Below are 22374 nucleotides of genomic sequence, written 5' to 3'. Positions count from 1 at the left end.
TTTCGGTACAGTCTGACGAAAGTTTCTGTTTGGATAGGTCAAAGCAGGTGGAGAAACCCCACCGCATTTTTGTTAACAAATTTTTAAGCGAAACTCTAGCGACACACTATTTGATGGGTTCGTCGCTTGACGCATCGTTGGAGTCTCCACGTTCTGAGGCCAATTTAAGTAATTTGGGGGTGTGTTGAGTGTGAGGGGTTGGTAGGTGTTGAAATGTCAAAACGAAGCGTACTTTTAACACGCATTATAAGCGCGCGCAGTATTTGAGAATGTTGGAATAGCTCGAGGCATGTCTGGGCTTATACTTTTACTTCTTATTGTTCCTATTTTCCGTCATTCTTTTTTCGATCGTTTTATGTGTTGTTCTCTGTTGTTGGCTTCGGCTATCTGAGTCTGTTTGATCGTCGTGCACCGTCGTCGTCTTTGTCGGTTTCGGGTCGCGGGCATTCGTCCATCCTTCTCTTGGGATGAGATTCCCGCGATCTACCTGGACAGCGGCCATGATTCCACCAGTGTTCGATGCTGCCCTCGCACTCAGCTGAGTGGAATCAGCGGCGCCCAATGGACTCCCACGTGCAGTGAGTTGGACGGAGAGGGCCTGAGCTGTCGGGTGGTGTCGCTGCGGGGGCCCGGAGGCGACTCGGCTACGAACACAGCGAGCGGCCTTCGAAGCAAGCAAAGACACAAGTCTTGGGGCCGGCATTCACTTTCCCTGCGCCCGAGTAAGACGGAGAACCGAACGCAAGCCCGAGATGGTCTTTGGCTTCGATTGGCTTTGAGCTGCCGCAACTAACAGTCAGTAGAGTATTAGTTCGAAACACCTGTAGACGCTAGCATGTGATTGAAAGTAGAGGCCCGACGAGACAAATATGTTGGCAAAACGTGGGGGACACGGACCTGGACAGTGTGCAGCAGTGTAGTGAGTTTGTGTCGCCAAAACAAAGGACTTCACGCGAGGTAATTAGAACAATCGCACCAAAAACACGCACACTAGCACGTTGTCGTCCAAAAACTAGTTTCGGCCAACAGTCCGCACTTAATTGGCCAGGTTGCGGTGCTAGGCGTAAGCGTGCTCACTTGCACCTAGTTGCTTTCAATATTGAACGATTACAATAGTACCTGTTATCCAGAAGCCGGCAGACCTGTTCATCAACTATTGCTCACACTTGATCTTGAATGGCGACTCGGTACGCCCCTACTAGTTTACCTGGTCTGAGGTCTGCCCTTGCACTCTTCTGGCGCCGCTTGTCTAGCATTTGAACCTATCTCACTACTTTTGGGGAAAATCTACCATTTACTCACCATTTTACCTGACATTTAACTTAATTCAACCCACACATACAATCCTGACAAAGGACCATGCTTTGTTGACTCGATCCTGGGGTACACAATTGGACTAAATCCAATGATTTTAACTTATCGTAAAAACAAAACCGGCACGCTTCTCGGTATTTGAACTTTTAACCATTTTCTAGCCGTTTTTGCGTAATGACAAGATGCTGACTCGAACCAAATCACTATTCTATCACGTGCCGAAAACTGCGAATGAGCACTATGGCCTTTTGTCATTATGTTAGGTGTGGGTTTAATTAAGTTTGACTCGATTACACAACAGGTCATCCCAGGAGCATCAAATAAATATAAAACAAAAAACAATATCTAATTGTTGTTTGTTGTAACAAATTAAATATGAAATTACTTAAATATAAAAAACTTAACTTGAGTAGTAGTTAATTAATTATTGGAACAAATGATAACACTGGTTTACAGTATATTTTTTGATTCAGAATTTTTTTATGTTGTTAAGTAACTACGGGACGCTGATTTCAAAATAGCCAACAGATTTTTTCTATCAGCTCTAGTTTTCCAGATATAGGTAACACATTTTAACATTTATTTAGAAAAATGCACATAGCTTGTTTAATCATCTGTTGCCTCAGATTTTTTGTTGTTGTTGGACCCTGATTTCAAAACTGTCAACAAATTTTTCTAACCGGCTACTGATAAATTTTTAAATTGGACAAGATGTCAATAGAAGAAGAGAATAGACAAAGGAGTAACAATGCGATGTTAAAAAATTCTGATTTGATCGAAAAGGGGTTTCCAGGGGAAATGTTTGTAAAGTGGTGATTAGAGTAATTCGGTTGTTGTTTGTTGGAAGCGCCAACCCAATCAGGTGCGAATCGCTGGCGATTGGCTCGAATTTGAAATCAGATGCGTGCGTATGGCGCGCGTCAAAGAGTCGCGAGTTGAAATCGAAATTTCGGTCGTATTGGGGCAATTGTACAGTTATTAGAACCGGTTGGAGGCAGCGGAGCCACCCCCTCGGCACAATCCGAGCCCCATATGCCCGTCAAACCAGCTCTGACGGCACGTGGAGGTTCCGGTTTGCTACCGTCTGGTGTTTACTGCCACCTCCTCCGGCTCCTAGCCTCGTTTCCTCATCTTGAAGCAGACTTTTTTGGATCTTCCAAAATAATAGACTTGATCTAAACCGGTACTTGTAGTAAGCATGAATCGGTTGTAGTACGAGCATGCCGCGTCAAAAGCTCATTTTCTTTTCTAGATCACCCACCATCAGCCATACAAGTGCCATACCGAACAATCATACGTAAAAAGTGCAATCGCGTTAAGTGACTGTGATAAAAACTCAAGCCATAATGACTCGCCGAAACATGGAAGATATGCCTTTGAATTCGTCGCCATCGCTCGAAGCCGACGGGAGCATGATGTCTCCTCCGCCGCCGCAAGCCTCGCCAGCCGACCGCTCGCCACACCAAGACCCTCCGGAGTCTCCGGCGATGCTGGCCACCATGACCCCCGTGAACGTGATCGAGCTCAAGAAGGAGATGGAGGAGGAAAGTGCCATGGCAAGGGCCCCGCTGTACGCCCAAGTCAAAACCGAAGTCATCTCCTACGACAAAGACGAACTCTACGCGCAACCGCTCCCCGACAAGAACGACACCCCCATCGACCTGATCTACGAAGATGGCAACAAGACCGTCATCTACACCACCGCGTTCGACCAGAAAAGCCTCGAAATTTACTCGGCCGATAACGGGGGCGAAATCACCATCAATAATTTAAGTGCCCATCAGATTCACAGCGAGGGGTTAATCGACGGGAATTCGGGCGCGATCGCGGGGGGAGAACCCACCGGGAGTCCCCCGGGGACAGTGTCAGTGGTACTGCAGGGAAACCAGGGACTTCTCCAATACCCGACTCAGAGTCAAGTGCCCACCGTTTTGGTCCTTTCCGAGATGACGGAGGACGAGGGAGTGCCCGTTATTGGACTCAGGTAAATAATTACCCAACCACGAAATCACCCCAAACGACACCAAATTATTCGTTTAGGCGCACAGGTGCCAAGGTCGACTAAGGTCAACCGAGACGATGTAAACAAAATTTAACTCGGTTTTTAATTAGAATTCATGTAAAATTCACTCTTCTTGTTTACCACGGGCAACGGTTTGATTGCGCGTTTGCAAACTAATGTTTTATTCGCGGTTGAAGGTGATTTTGAAGCACTCTAGCATCTCATCTCGGCAATAAAAGAGGCAGCCAGGCAACACCGTATTTGACTGGGCCTTACAAATATTTCAAGGTTAAATATTATAGTCTAATAACTGAGTCTGTTGCTGTGACTACAACTAATTGTTAGTTTCACTATTATACCGCAACGGCAGACACGTCTGTAAAAATACAACCGATTCGATTCACTTTTGGTCTAATAATACCAAAATGACGCGATTTTTTCTTGGCTGGATATATTTTACATGGACCAGCGACTATTACCTATTATAAATATTTTAATGTGTGCCTTAACGAAGTAAAAGTTGAGACGCCATTAAATTTGGTATTTCAGCAATTTTGCCACGAGGGTTTCCAATTTTCCGTTTCGTAATAAGTACTTTCTGATTCATCATTGTACCCAGTTTTGGCCTTCACTTTTTCAAAATTCCCTAATTTTTCGTAATCCAATACTTCACAGTCTTTAATTTGAAAATTTCCTATGTTCTACTAAAGTCTATTGTATTTTTTCTTACTCTTTCTTTCTTTCTCTATTATTTTTTTTAATTAATTTTATTACAAGTATCTTAAAAAAATTCAAATACAGCGTGCTCAAAAAATGGCGCACCAACTCAATGGTGTGTGGTAGAGAACTGGTTACATATAAAGGTAAAAATAGTAAAAAAATTCTTTGTATTAAAGTTATTGATAAATAACGGATTTTAGATAAATAATATGTGGCAACGTTGTCTAACAGTCATGATCGCAATAGAATTTGAGCAACAATAAAAATAAATTATTTTTGAAACGGTTTCCTAGGAAATAATTCCCAGTGTTGGCACATCTACACATTGTGATTTTTTTGATGAATTTTAATTTTTTTAAATTAAAAAAACTGCTAAAATGTGATAGTAAATTTAAAAATAATTATTCATCGTTTTGTTACGGAACGATTACCTGGTATGAAACATGAAAATATAAAAAAATAATGAAAACTAAAGAAGTTAACACAATAAGTTTGTAGCTCCAGATTTTTTAAAATATGACTTTAGGAATTTTTTCAACATTTTTCCCGTAATCTGCACTTGCTTCTCAATAACGTACCACTGAGTTGGTGCGCCAGTTTTTGGGCACCCTGTATATAGCGATTTTTAAATTTTCACTTACTAACCACCTTATAAAAGATTTGGCAGGCAGGTCGTAAAAATGTTGAGCTGATGGCAGAGTGGTGAGGCTTTGGCAATTGTATTTCCAAACAAAACAATTTTAAATAATTCTAATAACAGACAAAAATTAAAAAATGTATTTCGCTAAGAATTATAACGCTTTAGATTTTAAACACGCCAGGTAAAATTTTGCAGTTTGAAAACATTTTTTTTTATATTTAACTCTGCCATAAACGACCCAAAAAGTTAAATGCCCTTAAAAATCGCTATATCGTTTGTGACTCTTTAGTACCTACATATTTCTAGACCACTTTTTAATCTTAGCAACTGTCTTCTGTAACTCTCTATTTTGAAAAGTTTTTAGATTTTTTAAATGTCTTTCTCATTCTTTGGCTTTGTACAAGACTAGCAATTTTTAAGCCAATTACATAATTACAAATTACGACTTATGTAATTCCTTAATCACTTTAAATAGTAGTTATTTATAAGGGCCGTACATTGCCCAATAATTCCCCTGATAGATAAAAAATAATTTTTTCTTCATAAAATAAACTTCTATAAAAAATAAAATTTTTGGCGCTATTGACTTTTTGTTATAAAAAATTGTTTTATAAAAATGAATTAAAAAAGTAAAATTTTGGACGAATTGTAAAAAAAACGAAGAAAACACTTTTAGTTTTGGTTCCGCCAAAGTCTGACACAATGCACAAGAAGGAATGAATTGTATGAAAAACTGACTGGAGAGAAGTAAGGATTCATAATTCCCTCCTTAAAGTCCCAAGGGAATTATGAACACCGTTTTGATTTCCGTAACTAAGACAATATTTGACTACAATAGATTAGTAAGAAATAAAATGCATTAATAATTTTTTTTAATTTTTGGATTCTCTCCCTCGAGAGAATTTTTTTGAGAATTTCTTTTTTTTCAAAGTTCATTATAAAATCTTTTCTTCTTTTTTGTTAACCTTCCACTGTCTTTTTGCAGTACTGACCATTCTTATTTAATCTTCTCAAGACATTGCACCACACTGTTGCACAAACTTTTTGACTACTTCTAGAACTTTTTAATTGCCATTTGTCAACACTTCACATTTAGTGGCGACCTTTGTGTTAAAACGCAAAACCGTTTCAAGATTATCAAAAAAGTTTTTGGTACATTTAATTCGATTAAACTACACTTTTTAATTACATAAAAGGAAAATTTTAGCGAATTACTTCATTTTGGCCTCCACCTTTACAAAATTTTGAGATTTGTCAAGGAAGTGTGAAATATTGGCTGGAGGCAGGAGTAACAACCTATAAATTACAAACGTGTCAGATTCGCAAGAGAGGATCTACACATATGCAAATTGTATTTTTACGAACTTTTTCGTAGTGACATTTCAATTCATCTTGAACGAACTATATGTGTTTTGCTTTCAGTGTAGATTTATTGGTGATATTTACATTATATGCGTAATGTATTAACAAAAATGGAAAATGCTTAGTCACAGTGGAGAAACTGAGCTATTTATAACATCTATAACCGATACAATTAACGTACACGTGAAGAGCTTTCACGCTGAATGGTCAAGCCTATTTTGTGGAAACCGAATGGTTTTGATTAAAAATAGTGTGGAATTAAGTCAAGCCGGGATTATTCATTGATAGAATTTTATTAATAACAAAGAAACGAGCCGTGTAAAGTACGAAATGCAGAGAGTAATCTGCAGTTACTACACATTATGAAAACATTGAAACGCCTTCAGTCACGAACTTCGAAAAATAGCCATTCCATTTTTGGTACGTCTGCCCTTGAGCAATCATGAAGAATCTATAATATGCGGCTGTTGATGGTTAATATCCAGTCTCCATCGCACCGAACTCCTGTATTTCGCTCGAATCCAGACATCTTGTCACAAAAATAGTTGAGTAAACAAGTCAAGGTTTGGGCTATCACCATTATTTCTCAATATGTTTATTGCAATTAAGCACTCATTATCAACCATTAGCCTAATCTTTGAGGAATTGTCGGCTTGGTGACACTAACTAAAATCTCCACAATTAGCATTTTCCGCATGCACCGTTATTTGGCATTAAACAAATATTTGACATTTGAATGAATGGCATTTGCGGTTGCATCAAGCCGAAGAAAGTTTTCCCGAGTGCGTCTGTGTGATTTTGATTAATTTTCAATGGCACCATTTGCATCTACGCAGTCGAGGTTATAAATTTTCCTTTCCTTGTATGCATCTTCTGTAATAAATAGCAATCAAAGTTTGAATAAGCGTCAGGCCCCACGAACAAAAACCTATTCACTTAGCAACTAGGTTGTGTGTGTGTGTGTGTGTGTGTGTGTGTGCTTGCTTAATTGTGAGTCGAGAGCAAAAGGATACGTCTGGAGCAAGCGAACCCAAATAAACCAAGACAACCGAAGTCATTGGTAATAAATAAAGTGTTATTATGTAGAGCAATATTATTGCTCAATAAATCAGCAATTCCAACGAATGCAATTCTGCATATGAATACAGTGTAAAAGGTGATTTAATTGCCAATTAGGGCGACTTTCGGTTTTTTGCAAATGACACTTTTTGCGAAAAAAACCGCATTTTTACTCGCAATTACACCGGCACTCTGTTTGTTACAAATTATTTATAACGATTTGCATAAACACCAATTAGCTTTAATGTGCCATTAAATATTATTAAAATATCAAGAACGCCACGCAATTATTGTTATTAATACCGCCTTTTAAAATTTTCAACATTTTATTACAACTATTTGCACACAATATGAATTATGTGCTCCATTTTGCACCAAGACACTTCCAGGATCTAATACGTATGCTAATTAATTAAAAATTCCATCAATCCCGGGATTATTCAACCCAAGTCGGCCATTTACAACCTCCAGATGGGTGTCATGTAATTTAGGAAAGAGCCAATCGCAGCCATGCTGCGACGACTAAAATTCATTTAAAACTTCGTGACTCATGATTTCGCTTCTTCGAAACGTGATAGATAAGTCTAATTATCGCATATCCGAAGAATAGTTTCGGCAGTGATAATCACAAGATTTATTACGGCTTTTAAGTGCTGCTCCGGAAATTGTGATTTTGCGAGATGAGAGCTAAAAATATCGAGATGTGGGTACAGAGAGATCCAACGGTTGACCATGAACTTAACGTTCGTTAGATGTATCTTCGAACCCTTTCAACCGATCCGACGAAACGAATTCGATTTTATTTCTCGATTTGAATAATCTGTGCGAATTTCCCCAATATTAAACGAGGCTTAATAATTAGTTAATTACACAAAACACCGGCGCGTATTGCAATATAGTTCTGGGTGAATGTAATGGCAGTATGTAAAAATTCACAAGGACTTTCTATTACGGCAATAACCATTAATAAAAAAGTACCCACCTAACAATTATAAATTATTGTCATATAACTTTTTACCTATTGTAAATGTTCCTCTCGGTCATAAGAGCCAGGTTCAAGGTAAAGTAGGTAAAATAATATAATGAACGACGCTTCGCGCGCCTGTTGTGAACACCTGAATAAATCTACGCTTGCGCTCTGGAGACTTTTTAATTGTGTGGGCTGATATCCGGGTCTCTCGTTGAAATCTCCTCTGAACTCTTGCTTTTCAACCCGAAAACTACCCAAAACGTCGGTTTATTTCACAAATTCAAGGACTGTTGTGACTTCAACGCTCGATAAAGCTCGAATCATTTCTGCATTAGCATTACCATAATAATTGCTTAAGGCTATATATGTTTAGACTGGCCGATACGTTTTACGCCGGGAAAAATACATTTGCTGCGTATTTCGAGGCGTCTCGACACTCATTTGCTTAATTATTTTATTTGCAAAGAAAAAAACATTCTGTTTCAAACAAATTTCTTGTTTGTTTGCTTCTTTACTTCTATTTGTTTCTACTTTTTAAAACAATAATTGCTTAAGATAAGACAATATGTCTAGGGAAATAAAACTTTAGATTTCATTTAAAAAATACTTCTAATAGGCAAAAGTGCTACTTGATATTTATTTGAATATACAAAATATTTGTTTCAGTTGCTGCGGTTCATATTTCGTTTACTGAAAGTGATATTCTGTTTTAAATGTCAAAATTATTTTTTTAAGAAATATGCATTTCCATTGTTGGTTCAATATTTATTTAAATCCACAAAATTACCTATTCGTAGTTTCAAATAGGTTTATTGGTTGGTGCTTAAAAAAATATTTTTCTAAACAAGGTGTTTCAAGAAAATTCAAAAGTGTCGGACGAATGGTGATAAAGGAAGTTCAATTAAGCATAAAAATTAAGTTCAATCAACTTAATTTTTTATTTTTAATAACTATATATTTTTTAACTTGTTTCCTTAGCAACGGTATCTATTGTTGCTCTTTTGTTTCCTGTGATGTCGAATTTGCAAGTTTTTTAATTGTTTCGTGCATTATAAGACATTAATTGTTGATTGTTATTAGAGCTGTTGTTTACGCTAACTAAGAGCTTTATCTCATGAAAAACGGCTTAAACAATTTTTTGTAATAGGAACTTTCAATTCAGTTTCATGTTCTTTATCACCACCTGAGAGATTGTCCGGCACTTTTGAATCACCCTGTATAGTAAAAAATTAACGGTGTACTCTTAAGTAAGACATGAATATGAAACAACGAATTTTATACATTGGAAATTTTTTAACTTTTGTAGCAGCTAAGACTATGAAATTTTGTACATAAGCCAAATCGTCCATTTTCTACCTATTTAATTATTTCAAATAAATTAAGGAGAAGATCAAAAGATTTGGGCAAAAAATTAATGATTGTGTAATAGGTTAATTAAATGTTTATCAGTTAATCTCGCATTAAATGCGACTTTTCTGAGGTGCTAACGTTTCTATTAATTGTTACAATCACTTTATTTTAATTTTGTTGTGGTTAATGAATTATTTACAAATACGGAACGAAAAGTATAAACAAGTGACGTGCAGCGTGTTTATGTTATTTGACAAATTTTTATTTTTGCGGTGTGACAGTTTGATCGAATTGAATTCTCACGGTTGCGATCATTGATAATCCTTGTCATGGGTTGACATAGGACGAGTTTGATTAATTGTTTATGGTAACTAGAGGTCGAGATTAAGATAGCAAGGGGTGGAAAATCTCAAATTAATTGCTGTCAGGGAAATTTTCGATCAGTTTCGAATGCGCAGGGTGTGGGTAATTTTTGAGAGAGGAAGCTTGTTAGAACCAGCGTGGGTTTTAATAAATTTGATATATGCCGTCCTTAGTAAGGCGTTCATTATCAATAACACGTAAAATATAGCGCAATAACAATAAATCTTGGTAAACATTTGTGCAAGTGTCTTAATTATGATAAAACGCGACTTTGGCTAGATGCTGAGGTTGCAGATGCGACGTCCATTCATTGTATAAATCAATCCACACATGATTAGTTGCTTGCTATAAATAAACCCGTTTTAGCCTCAACGCAAACGGTAACGGGTAGTGGCGCTCGCCCTAAGCTCTGAAACGACTTAACCTTGCCGTCTCAGAGGTCACAACAATTGTCAAATGTGCCCGGATTTTACCGACCTTTCAGCGGTGCCATTACGCAAATCGTTTCAACTAGGTTTCATCACAGTTTGGTAAATTGCTATCCCTGCGCTGATTACAGGTTACATCGATCGATTTTTGATCAATGTGTTTAACAAGACCTCACTAAAATCATAGGTTACTTTACTTCCTTCTACTGCTACCAATTTTCACAAAGTCCTTCGACGGTAATTACGATGCTACCAGCCATGGAGACCAGATTTATCGCACCATCTTATTTATGTTTGTTTTATTCGTTTTTATTTCCCAAAGTGAACCAAACCCAAACAATTTAATTTGTTTTTCTATGCAGATTTATCATTTTATTTACTTTGACCGAGGCAGTATAATTTTCTCATTAATCTGGGAAAAATCAATTCGTTTCCTTACCTTTTTTTTCTTAATTTATTATCTCGCTTCAGTAATTACATATGTAAATTATCAAAACCCGCTGATAAAATCTAATTTTAACTACCCACTTGGAACAATTTGAATAATTTAGAAATTTAGAAAAAACATTAAATAAGTTGAAGACTACATTAGGCCAATTGTTTGAAAGTGATCCATTTGTGGCTGAGGTGTTGATGGTGGGCACAGTTGTAAAAGTGAAATTTGAGATATATGTCGTGTCGGTTGATGTAACATTTTGTTGGATTTCCGCGTGTAATTCGATGTATTTGGGTTAACTAAAATGAGTCTTAATGTTAATTAAGATAATATTGAGTGGAGGTATTTATGGTCGAATTACATGTTTTTATGTCCTGGGATGAAGTGTATTCTTGGCTACTTTCAAATTAATTAATAATTTAACGGTTAAGGTTTATAGTAATTATTGGAAATGAGTGATCAGGTTTGTAGCCGAAAGCGATCGTATCTGTCGATCAATCAGAATTTTTGGAGTATGTGTATGCGGTACGGGAGAGGAAGTCAAAATGTGCGCATGATTTTGAAATCGCCCTTCACCTTTTTTAGAATATTCCTCGGTAACTGGTATCATTAATTGGTTTGAGTGTTGTTTATTTAGTGGGCTGTTGAATATATGAATACATTGGGTGTGGTAACTGTATCAGTACAAAACAATTAAGAATGTTTCCCGTCGACCAATCAGGAGTACCTTACGCGATACAAACTGTCACACAATCCGAATTATATGACATGGCAATAAAGTGCTTAATTGAAAACTAGATAATGTAATGACAGTCTCCGGACTCATCTAACAACTTATCTTAGGGCACTATTTATTTCCTAATAAGAATTTATTTGCATATAAATCGACATATTCTGATTACGCAATTTTTTCACCGATTGAGATGTAAGTTACTTTGACGGTAATCTGTTAACTGACACTTAGATCCGAGAATAACAAATAAATTTACTTCTTTACAACCTCATTTATTGCCAACGTCCTTTTCAACTCAAAAGTCTTAATTTTAATTTACTATAATGACGCAAGATCATCGGACCACATTTATATGTATCGATAAGCAGAATTAACACATGCATTTCACTCCCATTATTATCCAACTCACAGCAACCCATTAACTTATTCATTTATTCAAATGCGAACAGCAAAACAAAACCATTAAAATCGAAAACATTCCATCCAATTTGATCGCTTTACTCCAACCACACTCAAATTCGCGCCCTCGCTCAAAACTGCGGAAAATGCAGCAATTTGTGAGCGTGCTGCGTCGTACGGAGCTGAATGGGATAGTAGTGATCTTGGCAGGTTAAAAAGTGGCATTCTGTACCACGTTATTATAATAATAAATAACAGGTACAAAACCTGATTTAAGTATTGAATGATCGTACCTAGCTCCAAAACTAGCTAAGAAACCAGTTATAATAGAGTAAACCTCTACAAAAAGCATGTTGAGGTAGGTTTCAATAATGCAACTGGTTAAAGAGTAACTGTCGGGGTGTCCCAAACTGGAATATCAACTGGCTCTCACCCACACTTGACCAACTTGATCTTCCTCTTTACATTTCCATTGCGGCATTCCACTACGGGTTTAACGATTACTACACCAGTATTCAACTATTATTATGATTATTCTGTTGTCCTTCCTAGTAACCTTGTCTGTCGTGGTCGACGTCTTCTTCCACGCTTCACGTGAACTTAAATGCCTCTATTTTTGAATTACGCATCCGAATTTCTGCTGATTTTGCGCCCGATAACGGGGCTATTATTTCAGCCAAACGCGAGATAAGTGGCTAAACGATTTCGTGACGTGTTAACGTTTTAATTTTAATATGTCATTGAAATACATTATAAAATATGGCTTTTATTCAAAGGTTGTATAAATTATTTTCATGATGGATAATAACTACTAAGGCAAAAGCGTTTTTATTAGTATTTTCTACGTCATTTGTATTTATCACATATTTGCTCATCCCACACAGCCATAACAACAGCGTTATCAAAGTTTTATGGTCCCCGAGCTTTCATATAATAAAATGGACCATGAAAAGCCGCTTACGTCACCGAATGCATTTTTCCAATCTTTTATTAGTGTCATAGGTCAATGCCTGCGGATATTTATAAATAATTGGACAAAATTTGCCCAAATGATTAGCAACCTTCCGCTAACCAAATTTGTTAGAAAGTGCTAATTTTTAGCGCAAATGTGCAAGTAACCCAAAACTAGTTTGAGAGGGAACTTAGGTACTCGTACCTGCGCCTCCGGGTCCCAACCCTTCTCACAGGACTATTGTCCTTTTAATAAATGATTTATATGCATAGAGATGTTCGACGCATGTTTATTTAGTCCTGTCGACAAATTGTAACAGCAATTTTTTCGAATAAATGTCACGTCCCTCGGAAAAATCCAAGATCAGATCTGTTTTGATACATTCAAATGACGTACTTAAGCACTATTTTGTAATCACGATTATTCTACGATGGCCTTCAATGAGAATTTCAAATTCAAATTTATTTGCATAATTCGGTCATATAAGACATAATTAAAACAATTAAATTATTCCGAATTTGTTTACAGTTAAGTCGCATGTGAAAAACACTGACTCTATTAAATTAATCCTGGCGTTTCATCAATGTCACTAGGGGACCATCAGGTAACAAAACCAACGGACTTTTACCAGCCTCTGCCTGGCGCCCTCTTGCCGAGATTTTGAGCAAAACTTGTGAAACTTAATCCGTATAAAAGCTTGCGCAATTACGTGTAGTCCCGCCTCAATCGCAGAAAATGTCTTAATATAAGTAGCTTAACATATTTCATTCAGCTACGAATTTCAAAATCGATAAAATATATATTTAATTAACACACTAAAATAATCGACAACTGAATTTTGTGAAAGTTAATACACTTGGACCACTTATTGATAAATAGCTCTCATTTAAATGACACCACGTAATGAATATTATTACATTAAAAAATAAATAAAAGAGCAACGGTCAGATTTTCGAAATCGCTGAGGCAGCTCTAATTCAGATAACGGAAACGCGCGAAATCGAGACAATGTTGTGATTAATGGTAATGACACACTCTTCCTCATCCTAAAGTGCTAAATGATGATTTATGTTTTTGTTGCAGGTACGTTCTGTGCAAAGCCTATCAAACCGTAAGTATGAATCGGTGGCCAATGAGACGAAACAAATTTTTTCCTCATCAGTGCATAACATAAATTATCTAAGATCTGATTGCGCAAATATTAAAAGAAATTGCTTGTAGTATGCGAGTGTGAGCGAGACTTTGACATTTTATTCACAAAGGTTGACTATCTTATGGGTCTCTTGTCATTAATTCCAGATGACAGGCATAATATCAATCCATCGATCTAATTTTTATGCACTTCACTTCACTTTTTGATGGCTTAATCCATCTTGACGTTTGTCTAGAAACTTTGAAAATTAAAATAATCCTCTTTGGGAACTCGACAGAAAAGCTGATCACATTTTCAAAACCACTTAATCGACCAAATCGAGTCACGATTTTTGTTTTTAATATCACTTAAAAGTGGGCGACATCAGGAAGTGATTATTTAACATCGAGTGAACTTTGGTATTAACTTTACACAAAATGTTATCATTATGCAGCTTTTCTAAAACACTGTTGTAAATGTAAAAATAATGTTTTTTCCTGGAAATAATTAATATCTAATTATCGTGGTTTTTAATGAACTGACAGAGTCGTTTGCTGATTTTATAGTTGACGTTTAGTGTTCATTACTTGTGTCATTTCTGACGAAAACTAATTTATTAATTGTCCAATTCAAACAAGCACTAATGAAAATTTATTAGCCAGTTGATAGTTTTCGCGCAAATTTGACGAACAACGGAAATTGTTTAAGTTAGATCGGCCCGCATTTGCATATCGATTTCGCAAATTGGTTTTACCACATTGTGCTACATTTTGACGTTAACGAAACTCGTCGGTCGAATTTAAAAAGCCATTCTCTTTGCACGATATTTAGGGCAATGAAAAGGTAAATTTCCGGCAATAAGAAAAATAAAACATCGTCTGAGTAAAGTACGACCTTTACTGCAACCTTATTTGGGCCACTCTTTAATTTAAGTTTTTTTGCATATTCCGACATTTCTCATACAGCTCATTAAAACGCATGCTTGCTGCATTTCTTGCAGGAACATTTAACAAAGTTATTACGATGCTTATTTAATCTTTCGCATATAAATACCTAAAATTGTAACAACATTTTTACCGCAAACCCCATCCGTTTTCGGACAACTTATCGCATAAATCATCCACCACGCGACCATTTTTCACCTAACTGCTTAATTAAAACTCACTCCGAAATTTAAACAAATATCAAGGACCCCTCCGCCCCGCAAACGTGATTTAAGCGATATTTACATGTAATTACGATTTGTGTGTCTGCTTTTTCATTTATCATTTATTTCTTTTAAAGTGTTTTTTATTTTGCTTCGCGGCTGAAAAGTATATAAGAGCAAAAACTTGTTTTCGGCTGTTCAGGTATAGGTCATTCCACTCGCTTATGCACCACGCATGCTCCAAGGATCCTGCATTCTCTGCAGTTTAACTCAGGACCCCAAAAACGGACCAATTGGACTCCCATTAGAACTTTAACTGACTCTAACTCACGCCAAACGCAGCGATAACTTGGGGAATGTCACCAATTTGACAGATTTTTTACCAAAAGTCCAGGTTTAAATATTGGGAGCTTGCGAGAGACAAAGCTCATTGTCTTGCGTTTAATTTATTTTTATCTCCTTGTCACTCACATAAATACCAAGTGAATGGGATACAGTTTTGTACGTTTTTTAAATTCTTAACAAGTAAATAAATCGCAATTAGATAATAGTAATAAGTAGTAACAACAAAAGCGCTAGTTAACAATACGCCTTTCATAATTATTTGAAGCAATTATAGTCATGATTTCGCATTAAGTTAAAAATACTAAGTTGGCTTCTGAGGTAATTTTCTAACTCCAAATCCGCCTTTCTATTGGTAATTAATTTTTAATAATTGTCAATTTTAAAGGCGTTTCAAATTTATGGCAAAAATTTCGCTTTGGTTACGTATGTCGATCAAAAATTTCTATAATTATGAAAATCAAATTTTGGGATGGTGGTATTAAGGCGAGCTTTTATTAAAAAATTCCTGGAAGTCAGTTGCCTCAGGTCTTCAGCAACTGGAAGAAAAAAAGTTATGACTATATTAATTACGCATAATGATACGTTGTGGTAAATTGGGAGTTTTGGGTTTGTGATCGATTTTTGGCTACCAAAATACTTCCTGTATTGTTGTCTTATGTAAATTAATGATGGTCGTTGACCAAGCGATCGTGGATGCGATAAGAATAGAACTGATAGTTATAATAAAGAATAAAAATGAAGAACAAAGAGATACGAAGCAATGATAATAATTTCGTAAAAAGACCATGCAATACATTATGTGTCAGCTTTTATATCCTTGAAGATGTAAGATAAATCTAGATAAATAGATACTGGGCCGTCAATAAAAATCGTTTCTTCATCGGGCTTCTGGTTTGGTGTCGCACTGTGACATTTAAATTAGAACTCGTTATTTATATTTTTGTGAAACTAAATTGTCTTACTTTCTCAGATAAAAAAGTTCATTTTATTTTGTAAATTAGCGATACCGTACTTGGTCAAATATATCAACCTTCACATTTTCACCAACTGTTTGCCTTTAAAAACTGACTCTGACCATTTAAATTGGACGACAAGTGCCCAATTACTTCTCGCAAGCCACAATTGATTTTAAGAGTATTGTTATGTACTAAGATTATACTTATTTATGTGTCTAATTAGAAAAATACCACTGACAATTTATTTTCAGATAAAATTCAAATTTATGTAAATAGCACTGCATGTGCGTTGTACGTGTTTTATTGTCATTATTATTACCATTATTCTCGCCACCTTCTATCAGAATTTAGTTGACATTTACGACACGTTTTTGCTAACACCTGCCAAAAATCGCACACTCGAGGAATAAGAACGTATCTATAAAACGAAATTTGCATAAAGTAATTATTCGGGCGTGTTTCATATTTATTGCTAGCCTAAAAATGATACTGTGATATCAATTATTCCAAACACATAAATCGATCAGTCCAGCTACAGGCAATTATCACTAAGCAAAATTGATGTCTATGTGGCGTTACATAACAGGAAATTTAACAGTTTCTTTGAAAAAAACGCACTAACTTTGACAATTATTATTTATGCGGAACAGGAATAAACATTTAACTTAACCTATACTACAAAAAAAGTCAAAACAGTACAAGAGGGGGTCAAGCTCAACCGTGGGTTTGTCTGTGAAGTGTCCCTGAGGGTGTTGTCGTTAGTCCTATCTAACCCACACAAGAGTTCACTGAAAATTTAGTGAGAATGAAGGCTTATCCCACTATCACTGAGAATTTTGAAGACAAACCCACACCCGTCCGATGAGGGGCGCCTGAACCTCTATATGCTTACCATTGTTCGCATATTGTATTAATACTTATCGATGGACGTTAATTAGTAGTGAGATGTAAGGGTGCCACCCACCCCCCCCCTCCGATTTTTTAGGGAATTTTTGCCGTTCTGGTGCAAACATTCACAAATACAACATTAATCGCTTAGAAACTAGAATCAAGCCCGGGTTTCGAAAAACTCGAATAAGTTTAGTTTATTCGAATGCAGTTAATCAGTTATCAATGGACGTTAATTACCTGTGAGTTGTAAAAGTGCAAACCAGGTCGGTGAATTTTTTTAGAGAATTTTTGGTGTTTTGTTACATTTTTAATCGTTTGCAAACTTCAGTATTAAGCGCAAGCGTAATAATAATAAATGAAAATGTTTTGTTTCTTCGAACTTTATTATCAAAGGACGTTGACTAGTAGTGAGTTGTAACCTATAGTACCAACCAGGTTTTTAGTTTTTTTTTTAGGGAATTTCTCAGTTTTGTTGTAGAACTTTATAAATAAAATTATAATGGTTTCAAAACTCAAGATTTAAGGGCAAGTTTTGTAATAAATTGAAAAAGCTCAGTTTCGTCAAATAGTAGTGACATGTACCTAAGAGCTAGTGCCAACCTGCCAACCAGGTGAGATTTTTTAGTGAATGTTTGCAGTTTTGTTGCAAAAATTCATAAATACAATATTGACCGCTTAAATACTTCAGAATCAAGCCCGGGTTTCGAAAGAAATCGAAAAACTTTAGTTTATTCGAAGTTAGCGAAGGACGTTAATTAGTAGTGAGTAGTAATTAGTAGTTGTAAAAGAGCCAACCAGGTCCGTGTATTTTTTGGATAATTTTTGGCGTTTTGTTACTATTTTAATCGTTTACATACTTCAGTATTAAGCGCAGGTTTCGTAATAAATCTAAAAAAATTAGTTCCTTTGAAGACAATGATCAAAGAACGTTGACTAGTAGTGAGTTGTAAGCTTGTACCAGTCGATTTTTAATTTTTTTTACTTCAGATTTAAGCTCAAGTTTTGTAATAACATGGAAAAGCTCAGTTTCTTCGAATGCAGTTATCGAAGAACGTCAAGTAGTAGTGAGGTGTAAGAGTTAGTGCCAATCAGGTCAGTAGATTTTTTTTGGGGATTTTTACTGATTTCTTGTAAAAATTTACAAATACAGTCTTACTAGTTTAGGAACTTCAGAATTAGGCGGACGTTTTGTGATAATAAATAAAAGTTCAAAAAAAGGCAATTATCGAAGGAGGTTAGTTAGTAGTGGGATGTAGGGGTGCCAACCGGGACCCTAGATTTTTTTAGGGAATTTTTGCCAATTTTAAAAAAATCACAAATATAATTTTAATAATATAAAAACTCGTTGTGAATCGAAAAAAGCTTTGTTGTAAAAATTTACAAATCTAATTTTAACCGTTTAAAACCTCCAGAATAAGCACAGGTTTCGTAATGAATCGAAAAAGCTCAGTTACTTCGAATGCAGTTACCGAAGAACGTCAAATAGTAGTGAGATGTACCTAAGAGCTAGTGCCAACCAGGAGATTTTTTAGTGAATGTTTGCAGTTTTGTTGCAAAAATTCATAAATACAATATTGATCGCTTAAATACTTCAGAATCAAGCCCGGGTTTCGAAAGAAATCGAAAAAGTTCAGTTTATTCGAAGTTAGCGAAGGACTCAATTAGTAGTGAGTTGTAAAAGAGCCAACCAGGTCCGTGTATTTTTTGGATAATTTTTGGCGTTTTGTTACTATTTTAATCGTTTACATACTTCAGTATTAAGCGCAGGTTTCGCAATAAATCTAAAAAAATTAGTTCCTTTGAAGACAATGATCAAAGAACGTTGACTAGTAGTGAGTTGTAAGCTTGTACCAGTCAGATTTTTAATTTTTTTACTTCAGATTTAAGCTCAAGTTTTGTAATAAAATGGAAAAGCTCAGTTTCTTCGAATGCAGTTATCGAAGAACGTCAAATAGTAGTGAGGTGTAAGAGCTAGTGCCAACCAGGTCAGTAGATTTTTTTGGGGGATTTTTACTGATTTCTTGTAAAAATTTACAAATACAGTCTTACTAGTTTAGGAACTTCAGAATTAGGCGGAGGTTTTGTGATAAATCGAAAAGTTAAAAAAAGGTAATTATCGAAGGAGGTTAGTTAGTAGTGGGATGTAGGGGTGCCAACCGGGACTCTAGATTTTTTTAGGGAATTTTTGCCAATTTTTAAAAAATTACAAATATAATTTTAATAATATAAAAACTCGTTGTGAATCGAAAAAAGTTTTGTTGTAAAAATTCACTAATCTAATTTTAACCGTTTAAAACCTCCAGAATAAGCGCAGGTTTCGTAATGAATCGAAAAAGCTCAGTTTCTTCGAATGCAGTTACCGAAGAACGTCAAATAGTAGTGAGATGTACCTAAGAGCTAGTGCCAACCAGGTGATTTTTTAGTGAACGTTTGCAGTTTTGTTGCAAAAATTCATAAATACAATATTGATCGCTTAAATACTTCAGAATCAAGCCCGGGTTTCGAAAGAAATCGAAAAAGTTCAGTTTATTCGAAGTTAACGAAGGACGTTAATTAGTAGTGAGTTGTAAGAGAGCCAACCAGGTCCGTGTATTTTTTGGATAATTTTTGGCGTTTTGTTACTATTTTAATCGTTTACATACTTCAGTATTAAGCGCAGGTTTCGTAATAAATCGAAAAAATTTAGTTCCTTTGAAGACAATGATCAAAAAACGTCGACTAGTAGTGAGTTGTATGCTTGTACCAGTCAGATTTTTAATTTTTTTACTTCAGATTTAAGCTCAAGTTTTGTAATAAAATGGAAAAGCTCAGTTTTTTCGAATGCAATTATCGAAGAAGGTCAAATAGTAGTGAGGTGTAAGAGCTAGTGCCAACCAGCTCAGTAGATTTTTTTAGGGGATTTTTGCGGATTTCTTGTAAAAATTTACAAATACAGTCTTACTAACTTCAGAACTTCAGAATTAGGCGGAGGTTTTGTGATAAATCGAAAAGTTAAAAAAAGGTAATTATCGAAGGAGGTTAGTTAGTAGTGGGATGTAGGGGTGCCAACCGGGACCCTAGATTTTTTTAGGGAATTTTTGCCAATTTTTAAAAAATCACAAATATAATTTTGATAATATAAAAAGTCGTTGTGAATCGAAAAAAGTTTTGTTGTAAAAATTCACTAATCTAATTTCAACCGTTTAAAACCTCCAGAATACGCGCAGGTTTCGTAATGAATCGAAAAAGTTCAGTTTTCTTCGAATGCAATTAAGAAATTTTTGATACAATCTCCGCTGCTTCGTATAACAAAATGAAAGCGCTTTTGTTCACGTGATTTGTGCATGTGTTCGACCATTTGACCTTTCCATTTGGAGATTGTCAAACCATACATTAAGTCCCAAAAAAATGAGCAAGACCGGCCGAAAAGTTTCAGGTAAAAAATCGCGCTCCTCCCCTTGAATAAATCAATAATTATTATTTGCACCGAGCGAATTACTTTCGTTATCTTATTTGAGATCTCCAATTAAATTAATCAATTGATGGGGAAAGTGCGGCGATTTTTTCCAATTTAAATTACATAAAATATGAGTTTAATGAAATGTGAAATTGTCATTTTCGGGATGATGCAACATTTGGCTGTGTTGATCTTAAAAATCGAAGATATTTAAAATGTATGTAGGTTGATTTAGCGAATTTTGTTACATTTCCATAATTTCATAATCTACTCCTGTTCGGTTAAATTTAATTAAATGCAAGAAGTCATAAATTTAAATTTAATTAGTTTCGATTTTTGCAAACACCCACTAACTGACTCGCCGATTTTTCATCTCGGTAATGAGCCTTTTATGGCTTTAGCATTCTATTAAGTCATAAACTGACAAAATTTGAGTCAATGGCAAGAATGCGGCCGTATTATGCTCAGTAATAATCAATTATTGTATTAATAATTGCATTTATAGGCAAGGTGTGGCGTTCCAGTACTGTCGCTTAATTTTTAAAAAATTTGATAAATTACATATTTTAAACCAACGCTTTGCGCTTGATCTGCATCTTGTAATTCAATGGTAGGTTTGAAAAATATGAATCGCATTGTAATCGATTTACTTCCTGCATACGACTCGGTTTACAATAATAATAATACAAGTTAACCTTTGAAGGCCATTCATTGTAAGTGAAGTTAAACTCCCACCACTAGGCAATCACCCACTACTTGTCTAGGATTCGCAATATTAAGCACAAGAGAAGCTACAGCTTAGCTCACTCCTGGCTTGGTCTAGGAAACGCACGCCAATAACTCCGATTTTTTTCTCATTTTTACCTGTCTTGGTTTTGTTGAAATTAGATCCGTTACATTGATACTCCTATTACAATCGAAGTCATCGAGGTGTAACCATATATACGGGTTACAAGCAGCTCATGTAGCGTCTTGTAATTTGGTGGCTAACTGTCGCAGAAAAATTCTGCTCCCTTTACCTTTCTGTTAACGTAATTAATTTGTCGTTTATTTTGGATCGATATATCTTCATGTCTTCTCATCGGCAGGAAATGGATAAATCAAGTCGATCAATCAATCAATTATAAATCCATATTCTTAATTAGCTGACAGCTCGAGCATTACAAAAAATCCGTATCCTAATTCCTTTGATTTAGGTTATCGATTGGTGGCGCTTTGACGAACGAAAATTTATAGACGACACGACTTAAACGCGTGTTTCTAATTAATTTAATTATGGAATTGTAATCAAATATATGGGAATTGTTGTCGAAAAGTCTAATGGTTAAAGCTTGTACCGTTGATGAATTGAATATAAAGCAAAACTACTTGTTAGCTGATACAATAATGTATGTATTTATGTATGTTGGTTTTTTATTGTTTCCAATTTATTCCGATGATTGAGACTTGAGCAAAACGAAAAAATTGGCTGAAATATTTAGAATTCTTTCAGACGACATAGATACAGCGTTTAATTAAGTTACGGAATAATAAATACAAAACTTGAAATTATACGTTGTTATTAATAGTTCTAGAAATTTAATAACATCTTTCATTGACGCAATTTATTTTATTGTAAGATACTCGGAATTAGTCTGCACCTCGGACCTTGCACCAGGGTTGCATTTCCGAAAACGCATCGCCTTGACTTTAACCAGCGTTTAATTAAATTAATTAAGAAATCGTTTCCTGCATTTGCG

General features: G+C 35.6%; 1 protein-coding gene across 3 annotated transcripts in view; it reads left to right on the top strand.

Annotated features, from left to right (window-relative positions):
* The first annotated feature begins 367 nt into the window (after positions 1 to 367).
* The window catches only part of grh (grainy head), a 55612-nt gene continuing 33605 nt past the window's right edge, over positions 368 to 22374 (top strand). For 2 of the 3 annotated variants that reach the window (XM_064359222.1, XM_064359220.1), the window contains exons 1-2: positions 368 to 957; positions 2567 to 3298. In XM_064359222.1, the coding sequence (XP_064215292.1) occupies positions 2661 to 3298 (638 nt within the window). In that variant the 5' untranslated portion in view covers positions 368 to 957; positions 2567 to 2660. The remainder of the gene's footprint in view (positions 958 to 2566; positions 3299 to 22374) is intronic. The other variant, XM_064359221.1, reaches the window with a different exon arrangement.

This window comes from Tribolium castaneum, chromosome 10 (genome assembly GCF_031307605.1).
Source record: "Tribolium castaneum strain GA2 chromosome 10, icTriCast1.1, whole genome shotgun sequence".
Taxonomy (NCBI): domain Eukaryota; kingdom Metazoa; phylum Arthropoda; class Insecta; order Coleoptera; family Tenebrionidae; genus Tribolium; species Tribolium castaneum.
This window is presented reverse-complemented; position numbering and strand designations above follow the sequence as displayed.